The 11,940-nt window shown below is 44.4% G+C and overlaps 1 protein-coding gene across 1 annotated transcript; it reads right to left on the bottom strand.

Annotated features, from left to right (window-relative positions):
- Window positions 1-2,943: 2,943 nt before the first annotated feature.
- LOC124692331 (hydroxyethylthiazole kinase) lies at window positions 2,944-9,748 on the bottom strand. Its single transcript, XM_047225679.1, has 2 exons — window positions 9,142-9,748; window positions 2,944-3,507 (listed from the first exon to the last, which is right to left on the bottom strand). Exons 1-2 carry the CDS (start codon window positions 9,565-9,567, stop codon window positions 3,115-3,117), a joined length of 819 nt encoding a protein of 272 aa, XP_047081635.1. The 5' UTR covers window positions 9,568-9,748; the 3' UTR covers window positions 2,944-3,114.
- Between the last annotated feature and the right edge of the window lie 2,192 nt (window positions 9,749-11,940).

The raw sequence follows: 11,940 nt of genomic DNA, 5'->3' as shown, positions 1-11,940 counted from the left end.
CCGAGAATTCATGATGCACCACGTCCCGGGCCACCATATGCGATATTTTGGACGTTTTCGTTGGGCTAGGTGGCCTCAAAAACGAGAAAAAAATAGTTTGGACGTGCACCACGGAGAGAGAAAAAATCATCGGCCATGGTGCATCAGCAACCACGGCGCCACTTCAACTTCGTCGGCTATGTCAACTTTTCTTGTAGTGTATGCTTGTTTCCTAAAGATATTGGGGAGCTTCTCATATTCTACAAATGGTGCACTTTGCATTCAAACGCAAACTCTCCAAGTGCACATAATATGGGGGAGCTGTCTTAATATCTTATATGGAATCAAGGTTTGAGCTTACCATAATACTTATATGTGACTCTAGATCGGTTTGTCATCGTATACCAAAAAGGGGAGATTGTAAGGGTATTTTACCCTTATTCATGATTTTGGTAACAATGACACCGTTGCTAGAGTAATTGGACTAATACATGTCTATGAGATTATTCCCAGGTATTAGCCAAATAGGCATAATGGTGTATCAAAGGAATAAGAAGGTAAAGGGAGAACCCCCCCCCCCCACTTCGACAAAAAAATGAAGACTGACTGTTCAGCCTCTGGCCGGCCCGAGGTCCGGTTGGACCGGCCTGTGGACCGGCCGGGACCGGCCCTTGCTCCGGTGACAACCGGGGGCATGTTCTGTTTGTCCAGAATGTGCCCCGATCTTGGCCCGGCGGGTGGCCCGGTTTGGACCGGCCTGGTCCGGCCTCACGCCCGGTCGGACCGGCCTATGGACCGGCTGCCCCGGCGCGGACCATCTTCTGCTCCGATGACAACCGGGGCCATGTTATGTATGTCTCCGATCCGCCCCGGTCACGGTCCGGCGCCAGGTCCGGTTTGGACCGGATGGTCCGGTCTGTGGCCCGGTCTAACCGGCCCCTGCATCGGACGGCCCGGCCCCAGGCCCGGTTGACCGGCCTCCTCGACGATTTGCTGAGCTGAACAAGTTGCAATGGCTGGATTTCGTGGGACCATATAAATACCCCTTCACCTAGCTCAGAACACTTAGGCACTACATTACAAACTGTTCTTGAGCTCTCTCTCTCATACTCCATTGATAGAAACACCAAAAGCCTCAGATCTCCCTCCTCCTCCACCCAAACTCGAATCCCTCCGGGGAAAAGATAGAGGAGGTCTTGATCTATAGTTCCACAGAGTCAAATCTTGTTCCCCCTTGTATTCATCAAAATACTTGCTCTCTAGGGTTTCTTGGAAATCCTAGGTGGGCAAAAGAGGTCCGGAAGCATCCGGGCTGTGGATTTACTCCTGACAAGATTGTGAAGGTTTGGAGGCTGCCTCAAAGTCTACCACCAGTGAGTGAGCTATTCCTTCATGGGACAGACTCCGGAGAATAAGGTGATTCTTCATGGCGTTGGGGAATCCTTCGTGGGACATCGACCCCTCCAAACGTGACGTACCTTCTTGCAAAGGAAGGGAACACGGGAATAAACCCTCGTCTCCGCATGCTATCGGTTATCCCTAACCAAACTTCGTGCTTGAGTTACTTGTATCATCATATAGGGTGCCTCACCTAGTTTGCATTAGGCTAACCTTTATATTCCGCAAAACCTAATATTGCAAAGAAATAATAAAAATTAATAGAAACCTATTCACCCCCCTAGGTTTACCATTTCTGAACTTTCAACTAGTGAAATTACTTGCACTATGAGCAGTCTTAGTGTTTATGGCCTTGTATTATGAAAAATGCATTTTTCATCAGTGGCCTTGTATTCAAGAACGGAGGGAGTACTAGTACTATTGTGCATATCACCATTTATAGTAGTATCATATTCTCGTTACATTTCTAGTTTGTAGAATCTCCTAATTCTATACCCCTCGTTCGTTAACACTACTCACTTTTTCCCACTCGCTCATTTTGCCTTCGCAGTGAGCAACTATACAGGGGGTAAAAGTGAGAAAAATGTGAAAGCAAAAGTTTAAACACATGGGGAAAAGTGAGCAAAAAGTTATCGAATGGAAAAAATGAGCACAACTAAGAAACCAGGGGCATAGAACTAAATACCCGCATTGCAAATATATGTACTCCGTACAAGATTTATTTACATTAGCTTTTTTAGTTCTACATGGTATGATACAGATCTACACATGATAATCTCTCCATCCCGATTTACAGGGCCTACACATATTTCAAAATCATCAATCTAATTAATATAATATAATATAAATTTTACACTATAGAAACTATACCATTAGAAAGTACTCCCTCCGTTCTTTTTTAATTGACTCAGATAACTTTGTACTAAATTTGAGTCAATTAAAAAGGAACGGAGGGAGTATAATATTTAAACTTTCTAATGATACATATTTGTAGTATATAACTAGTTTGACGTTACTTAAATTGGCAACCTAGAAATAAACGCATGATCAAAGCATCTTGTTCGCATCAGTGCCTGCAACGTAACTAAAGATACATCCACGTGATACTTTGCACCAAAGCGTTGGAACAAACAACTCGTTCGGTGATCTCAAAGTCAATACAAAAAAGGCAGCAACAAAGCTACTCGTGCAATTGTCCTTGTGTCAACTGGCTTTCTTAATCTTGTGAGACATCTTTGGCTGTGCAGATGACACACATGCATAATACCTTTGGCATCACAATTCGCTATGTACAAGATTACTCACGATAGGAGTATCATAGCTAGTATCACGCACTACATGCATGCAAAAAACTGATATGACACATCAATTAATGATTAAATAGATGATAGTAGTATCATAGGTAGATATTGTATCATACGTACAACTAGAAAAAATAATTTTAAATAAATCTTGTACACAAATTTGTATTGAGATTCTACAAATCAATAAATATAACTAGCCTATGATACTACTACATGATAGTACGCATTGCGGAGATAATATCATACAGTAGTATCATACCCATTGTGACTAGTCTTAGTATAGCCTGGAAGGTCACGGGATTATTTGTCAGGTACAAATGGAGGAGTAACGGTCCATCTGGTTTGCTTCAAGTTTTCAAAGCACTGAGGAGGTGACGTGATCCTACTCCAGACTTGTATCACATACAACATACATAGCCATGGGGCACAGGGATTATGGCAGCAGCGAAATTTTCACTCCAGATGTGACGGTTTGCTCGTCGAGGCCGTGAAGAGCATCGATGAGGTGCATCCTGAGAGAGGCAGGTCCCCTGGCTGACTCCATCCCAATCTCTCCAGCAAGCCCAAAGATGGCAAGAGCACATGCTGCCGCGACCAGAGCATCCGACGGATCTGCCCCGACAAATGCCGCTATAAGGGCAGTCACAGCACACCCTGTCGCTGTGATCTTCTGCATCATGGGTACACCGTTGCTCGCACTTACAACCTGAATACCATCGGTTATAAAATCAACAGCTCCGGACACAGCAACTACAGCCCCGCTGGACTGTGCCAATGCTTTCGCGGCTTGCAGGGCATCCGATGAGTCATGTGAACTGTCCACGCCCTACAAGTACACAAGTATTAGTGCCATTGGCAGCAAGATGGAATACTGTCAGCAGTATAGGCTTGGTGCGTGAGTTGCTCGCCTTCACAAAATTGGCAGATAAGGCAGTCGTCATAGACACGTCTTTGACATACATACATCAATATATGTAACTTTTTAGCCCATAACGTACTAAATAATAATGTATGCTGCAACTATTGCTATATATAATTCGAGAAATTAAAAAATGTACCCTAGCAAAAAAGTGGTTACCAAAGTGAAGAAACCAAAGCAGAAAACCGCTCGCAAAAGAATGTTGTCAACAAAATAAATTATGCTACTTAAGTCTTCGATAACGAATAAAAGTAACAGATTGACTTCAAGTTTTGAAGTGAAAACAGTAAGATGACCAAATGAAATTAACGTCATAAAAATATCGCCATTAATATTTACGCACTTAGTTCCATGAAAAAATTCATCTTTGATAACATTCTTTGTTTCTTCTTTCTCCAATAGTATCAAATAACATTATCACTCAAACTATATCATTGAGGCAATTGCGCAAATAGGTTTTACCACCACCTCTCAATTGTATCAGTGGCAAGAGAGAGCACAAATTTCTAGTTTCAAAAGCCGATAAGACATGCTTTGCTGTCTCCAACATTCTTAAAAAAACTTGTATGTTGGAGAATCTATCCTCTTCTCGTACTGTACAGGCAAAGATGATGGCTAAGCGGTCTTAATTACATGGAATCAAAATAAAATGGAAAGACCATGTGCATCACATTATCCAAATTAAAATCATGAAACAAGTCTCCTGGATACGTGGCCAAACAAACATGCAAGAATGAGGCCATCTCGTTAAAGCGACTACAAGTTGTTCCAATGGCCAATCGAGAACATCAAATGCCACTTGATACTGATGTTTGTTAATAATTCTAGTTAAGTCTTTTCTTTGGACTGGCGCATGTTTCTTCCATCTCAACTTGAGAATATCATACTTCTGATATGCTTCACTTAACAAAGATTCCTACACATATTCTCAAGTTGAACAAACTGAGTTCTGATTGATTTCACAGTTAATACAGTCAATGCCTTTATCCTTCTGCCAGGATGCTAATGACAAGGGGTTGATGGTTATACTAAGATTGTCAATATGAGATGTACAAATAAGACAAAATTATTGAAAATACATTACAAGAGCATTTTCTTGATGTCTATTTGTTCTGCTTCTTTTCTTCAAGTTCCATAAACTCTACCACTTTGAAAACTATTGAGAAAATATGTAAACTGAACTTTCCAGTGCTTTATAATGAAAATTCCAAGAACTGTTTCTAGGATGTGAGCAACTTACAGCTTGGAAAGTATCCATCAAGAGCAATACCTTAAAAAGCTTGAAACGCTCGTTTGAGTTATAAATTATCATTGTAAAACACTAAAAAGTCTGGATGAACATGTTCCAGTGGTTGTGAGGTGCTAGGGTTTGTGGAAAAGCAAGACAGAAAGGACAGAACAAATAGAAATCAGACAAATGGTTTCTCTACTGTACTTTCAGTCAACTGAATGTCTTATTTTTGCATCTCATGTTGACTATTTTAGTAACCATCGACACTTTGTCATTAACACTGTAGCAGAAGAATCAATAGGCAGTGAATGCCATTAGGTGTATGCAATCGGCAAGAACTCATTTTGTTGGGATTAGAGGACATTGGTAGGGATCTCTGTGAAGTGAAGCATGTGCATTTGTGCGAAGCATGATATTCTCCGGTTGGCAAAGGAAGAAGCAGACGTCAACCCACGAAGAGACGGCAAACAACTAGAATTACCAATAATCATCATTATCAAGTAGATTTATGGTGTTCTTTATTGGCCAATTCCAAGTTGCTTGTTTGGCTCGACGCTTTGATTCCAAGATATCCAAATGATTTTAGCACAGATGAACTGATCATCTTTGCGTCGATGCTCTACATTGTTGATGTGTGAGAATATGATAGATTATTCAGCACACAAGCTATGTGTGAGCTTTCACAAAAAAAAGGTGGGGACGAGGAAGCATATTTGTTATGCTTTGGTTTATCGTCTTTTCAAATTAGTTCTAATGTTGCTTGTCGCACTACTACAGCTGAGAGGTGTTTTCCGGCCATAAACTTGTGAGCACTTATGTGCACAATCAGCTCAATGATGATAGTTTGAATGGTGATGTTATTTGCTATGTGGAGAAACAATAAATGAAGGGAGGAAGTCACCACGTTTCAGAAGTTGGAAGAGTGTAAATATGAAAAGATAATATTCTTACATATTTAGTTTTTGTTGGTCATTTTACAATTGCAAACTTGATAATTTGAGGTTAATTACTTATTTTGCATTTCTTATCGTTTATTGAAGACTTGAGGTCCTATAATTTATTCTACCGATGCTGCTTGTTATTTGCACGCAGTTTCTTAACTTTTGCAAGCATTATTGGTGTTCATTATTTGAACTAATATATACTTAAAGTTGTGAAACATATCACTACTTAAGTATGTTGCTAGTCAATAGCTACAAATATTGTTGTACACTTGTATTTATCTCAAAATTGTGCACCAGGTCACTTCCCCATGACGACAAAGGCACGCCCCTCTTCAAAGTGGCCATGGCATGACAAATGGTTTGAGCTATCCACCCCAAAGGAAGGTAGTTTTCCTTTTCTTTGTGTTTCTTCTGTAGTTAAGCGGACTTGCTGTTCTTCCATTCTAGTGTTCTGTACCTATGGTAGAAGGTAACTTCAGTACGATTGGACCTTACAGGTGGTATCAAATGGCTTATCTTAGCTTCAAATCAAAGCTAGGTTGTGGATGTTACTGGTTTTCTTTAAATCTGGAATTAGTCACAAGATTCCGTGGATAGCATATTTGAATAACAAGCACAATGGCATATGATGACACCATGTGGTTTAGAGGACAAAGAGTCGACCAAAACAACAGTACCAGGACCATGTGGATCAAATCAGCCAACAGAAGAGGGATGGTGGTAGGCTAGTAGAGAAGGCTAACGTGGCTTGAAGGTAGGGAGGAGAATGCTAGATGTCTTCTTTCCTTCACTTCATCACACAGTTAACTGAAGGTCCCTTTTGTCCTAGACTATGCGATTTCACAATCAATCGGTTGATTAGTTAAGACTTTCTAGACCTGGTACTCATGCAATTTATATTGAGAACTATGCTTTAATCTTAACAAGATTAAAAATCTTACTACTCATTCTTAATGGCTGTGCGCATCCCTAGTTGGTGCAGAGTCCAGGAACTGAAATTCTCGCCATTTTTAATAAACAGCCTTTTTTTTTGGCTGAGCTGGTTCGATTATGTGAAAATAATACTCTTCCTATGTTGGTAGGAGGATATTTCAATATTATCAGTGGTCCGCATAAGAAGAATAATGATAATTTCAAGCCACACTGGCCTTTTGTTTGTAATGCAATAATCGAAAGTCCCAATCTAAGGGAAATCGTTCTCTCGGGTAGACAATTCACATGGGCTAGTCATCCCACGTTCGAGAAGTTAGATCGTGTGCTTGCTACTGTGGATTGGGAACAGAAATATCCATTGGTAACGGTTAGAGCGTTATCAAGAACGGGATCTGATCACACACCCTTGCTAATTACCTCAGGTAAACAAGCTCACCTTGGTAATAAGCACCTTTTTTCCTTTGAGTTGTCCTGGATTCGTAAGGATGGCTTTGCGGAAATGATTGAGAAAGAATGGAATTCGGTTGTTAAAGGTGGCAGCCCAATTGAAATATGGAAAAACAAAATAAGACACTTAAGACGCTTCCTCAAAGGGTGGGCGCGTAATAGAAGTGGTAGATATAAAAAAGAAAAGAGAGACTGTTGACTATCATTGATGAATTAGATATCAGGGCTGAAACAGTCCCTCTTAATACTTCCGAGAGCGGAAGGTTGAGAGAGGCAAATGAGAAGTTGTCAAAACTGAGACGGGAAGAAGAATCCAAGTGGGCGCAAAGAGCAAAGGTTAAATATGTGCAAGAAGGGGGAAACAATTCAAAATATTTCCACCTGATTGCTAATGGTAAACATAGAAGAAAGAAAAAATTCAGTTAGAGCAAGATGAGGGGACAATAGTTGGGGATGAAAATCTGAGAGTGTTTATTACTGAATACTATAAGAAGTTATTCGGGGCACCGGTCCAGAATAGCTTCTGTCTGTCGCATGATGAAAACTCTGATATACCTCAAGTTTCTAGTGAGGAAAATGTGATGCTCACGGCCGACTTCACAGAGGAGGAGGTTTTTGAGGCTATATCACAAATGGAACACAATAAAGCACCGGGACCAGACGGGTTCCCTGCTGAGTTTTATAAAACCTTTGGGAACACTATTAAGGGCGATCTTATGGCTATGTTCGTACAGCTGCAATAAGGTGTTTTGCCGCTGTATAAATTAAATTTTGGGGTGATTACTCTGCTACCGAAGAAAGAGGATGCGGTGCAGATTCAACAATATAGACCCATATGTTTACTCAACGTGAGTTTTAAAATTTTCACAAAAGTGGGAACTAATAGAGTTACTGTGATAGCACATAATGTTATTAGGCCTTCCCAAACGGCGTTCATGCCTGGCCGACATATCCTAGAGGGGGTGGTCATTTTGCACAAGACAATCCATGTGCCAATAATCCTTTAAATGTAGAATTTACACGGATTCTGTCTGCACCTAAATGGGCTGCGTGGCTTCATTTAGCTCAGCGCCTTATGGCTGTCATTTTAAATGATGAGGCAGATAGGTTTGTTTGGGAACTTACTGACTCTGGGTTGTTCTCTGTCAAGTCTATGTATACTGATTTCATGAATGGACACACGGTCTACTTGAAAAAGTATATTTGGAAACTCAAGGTACCACTAAAGATTAGGATTTTTATGTGGTTTTTACAACAAAAAGTAATTGTTACCAAAGATAATCTGTCAAAACGAAATTGGCATGGGTGTAAGAAGTGTGCCTTTTGTCATCGTGACGAATCCATTGACCATTTATTTTTTGATTGTCCCTTTGCTCGTCTTGTTTGGAGATTAGTTCTTTTCACTTTTAACATTACCCCACCAACTAATTGTACAAATATGTTTGGAAATTGGTTGAATGGGATAGATAGAGATATAAAGGCACGAATACGAGTTGGCACTTGTGCTATTGTGTGGTCTCTATGGAATTGCAGAAATGATATTACCTTTAACAAAAAAGGAACTGCTCATTTTTTACAGGTTATCTGTATGGGTACTCATGGGATCCACGAGTAGGCGTCCCTGTTGCCGGAGAAGCAGCGGGTACATATGGATTGTCTAGAGACGGTTGCACAGGATATCTTCAACCAGGGTGGTTGGCGGCTTTTTAAAAGACTACAAGATGCATACGCGACTTGTTTTATTCTTTTTCCGCTGGTTGATCTTTATGTCTACCCTTTGTGATCCATGAATTGTAAACACTGAAACTGCGGATTGCGTAATAAAAAAGTTGTGTGCATTGATTGATGCAGAGGCTGGGTAATCCTCATTTCGAAGAAAAAAAAAGTTCAAGATTTTTTAGCGAGGATTTAGTTAGGATGTCAGCCACTGATAGGACTTGAAATCAAGAAAGCAAAGAGTGCCATGCTACTATGTAGAGAAGGTACCTTGAAAGAGTCGTCTGAGCGGGAGGCGAGGGCGAGGATCTCTGACGCGTTTCCCCTAACAACAGCAGGGCGGAGTGCGAGGAGCGAGAGACAAGCCTCCATCCGGAAGCCGGAGGCGGCAACGGCAACGGGGTCGAACACCCAGGGGCGGCCAGCGGAGGCGGCGGCGCGCATGGAGGGGAGCCAGTCCTCGGAGAGCGTGCCGACATTGATGTAGACGGCGTCACAGCGCGGGCTGAAGTCGGGGACCTCGCGGAGGCAGTGAAGCATGGCGGGGGACGCGCCGGCGGCGAGCATCGCGTTGGCGACGATGTCCATGGAGACCAGGTTAGTGATGCACTGCACCAGCGGCGTTCGCGCGCGGACGGCCGAGAGGAGCGCCCACGCGCGCCGACCCCACCACGCCTCCGTCCTTACCTCGTCCATGCATCAGCGACTAGAGTTGGGAGCCCCGAGAGCGTGCGCGGTGGCGCAGGGGCGGACTTGGTGATGCGGCGGCGGAGCTGAAGGGTGACAAATTGCGGCGGCGGAGCTGAAGGGGATTGTTTTGGAACTGTATAACGAGAGGATTTTCCTCCTCTTCCGAAGGACCCAGAGCTAGGGTGGAAATGGATCGGATGTGTACTGTACAGCGCGCGTTTGGCAGTCTGTTTGATAGCCTGATGCCCTGTTTGGATGCACATAATTGGGCTTGGTATTTGAATCTAGAATTGAGGCCCCAATTCTGCTGTTTGGATGTGTTTGGATGTGTTAGGTATTGGGTTCTGGAATCATGGGCCAATTCCGAGCGTACCCTCCCGCGGGCCAAAATAACACGTAGCTCGATTCAGAGGTCACGAGCTCCGTATTCCCTCAGAATTGGTCTCTCCCGAGAACTCAAGTGCGAGCGAGAACTGGGGAGGCTCGCTTCCGTCGATGGCTGCTGCAGGCGACCCGGCGGCACCGCCAGGTAAGCTCCTCCGCCCGCCCTCTCCCCATCTGTTTCTCCTTCCGGCCGCCGCTGCCCTTCCTCCGCCCGCCCTCTCCCCATCCCCCTGGCGGCCCCCTCCCCACGCGCCCTGAACCCTAGGCGCGTAGCTGAACGGCGGCGGGAGATGGAAGACCGGCGGCGGGAAGTGGTTGACCGGCGGGAGGTGGTCAACCGGCGGCCTCCCCTCTCCTCTGTGTGTGGCGGCGGCCAGAATTGGAGGTCGACCGGCGCCCTCCCCTATGTAACCATAGACACACACATCTGAGAGCAATTTTTATTTCGATTTTGCAGAAATTGAGGAGAAGAAGTGCTGCGACCAGAAAAAGTTTCATGTTTATGGATTGTTTGACGCGTACTGTATCCACTTTGTGCTATTTGTGAGATATAATGTACCAACTTTCTACTATTTGTAAGCATGATTGTCCACTTTGTGCTATTTGTAAGACATAATTACCCACTTTGTGCTATTTGTGAGACATTATGTATCCATTTTATGCTATTTTCATTTATATTATAGAGGTTATATTGTTCAAATTGAAAAATACTCTCATTTCCACACATGTGACATCCAAACAGGATTTGTTATTCCATTGAAACCTGAATTCTATAGCTAAATACCACGCGCATCCAAACACTCTTTGTGGTATTCCATTGAATTGGTTGATTTGGTTTTCCATTGCCAATTCAATTCAGAGCTCAATTCATTGCAACCAAACACAGCATGATATTTATCAATCCGTCTAAGGGCATCTCCAGCGGCGCGACGCAAACGGACGCTGAGCGACCGTTTGCGTCTGCTTTGACCGAAAATGCGTCTGGCACCCTCTCCAGCGGCGCGACGCAAAGTGACCGGGCCGTCCGCCGAGACGCAAACCTGGCCCAAATATGCGACAGGTTTGCGTCTCCGCGGAAGCTCGGCGGTCGCGCCGAGCGTCCGCTCGCTTCCCCACGGGCCCGCCTGGCAGCGACCTAGGTTCGATCGGCCTCGAATTCACAACGCGCGCCGGTGTGGCAACCGCGGCGATCAATGGAGCGCCGAACCGCCGCGGAAGAGCAACCGTCGGCCTCTTCGTTATATGCGCCTCCGTTAATCCTTGCACATTATAACCCCCGCGTCTACGGTAATTCAAGATCAACCGCCTCCTTTTTCTTCCTCTTCTTCTTCTTCTCCAACACCGGCACGCCATGAGCGACTACACGCTGCCGTCCGACTCGGAGAGCGAGGGCAAGTCGCCCGGATTTCTGCATTGGTGGGAATCCCCTGCGGCGCCAAGCGATCCGGGCTCCACGCCCAGCGACCATGCCTCCACGCCGAGTGAGGACGAGGAGGACGGAGGCGGCAATGGCAGCGAAGGCCAGGAGGAGGACGGAGGCGGCCCTGCCAGCGACGCCGACGATGAGGAGGAGGGCCAGGAGGAGGAGGAGGACTCCGACAGCAAGTTTGCCCGGTTGGAGGCGCGGGAGGCGGCGGACGACAAGGCGGCGGCAAGGAAGAAGTCCAGGGCGCTGGCGCGGGCAGCGCGTCGTCGTCCGTTCACCGACGACGACGACGACAAAGACGCCATTTCTTCCAGTTTCAACTCCTCGACGGGCGCGTCGTCCTCCAGTTCCGACGAGGAGGTGACAAGCAAGAGGCGCAGGAGTTTAGATGACGAGGCAGGGCCTTCTAACAAGAAGGCCAAAAAATAGTTTTAGTTTATATGTTCATAATTTTCTTCTTCTTTGTATGTTAAATATGTTTGAATCTAGTCGATTGAAGTATCCGGTTAATTGTTTAGGCTATAATCTATTCGATTCGATCAACATGACATCATTGAGTATAACCTTTT

This window comes from Lolium rigidum, chromosome 2 (genome assembly GCF_022539505.1).
Source record: "Lolium rigidum isolate FL_2022 chromosome 2, APGP_CSIRO_Lrig_0.1, whole genome shotgun sequence".
Classification (NCBI taxonomy): Eukaryota; Viridiplantae; Streptophyta; class Magnoliopsida; order Poales; family Poaceae; genus Lolium; species Lolium rigidum.
The sequence above is the reverse complement of the archived record's forward strand: the minus strand, read 5'-3'. Positions and strand labels throughout refer to the sequence as shown.

Excerpts from the sequence above, each read along its gene's own strand:
- LOC124692331 (XM_047225679.1), bottom strand. The coding sequence starts at position 9,567 with ATGGACGAGGTAAGGACGGAGGCGTGGTGGGGTCGGCGCGCGTGGGCG. Across the intron at positions 3,508-9,141 it reads GCTCAGACGACTCTTTCAAG|GGCGTGGACAGTTCACATGA; the intron begins GTACCTTCTCTA and ends GTGTACTTGTAG.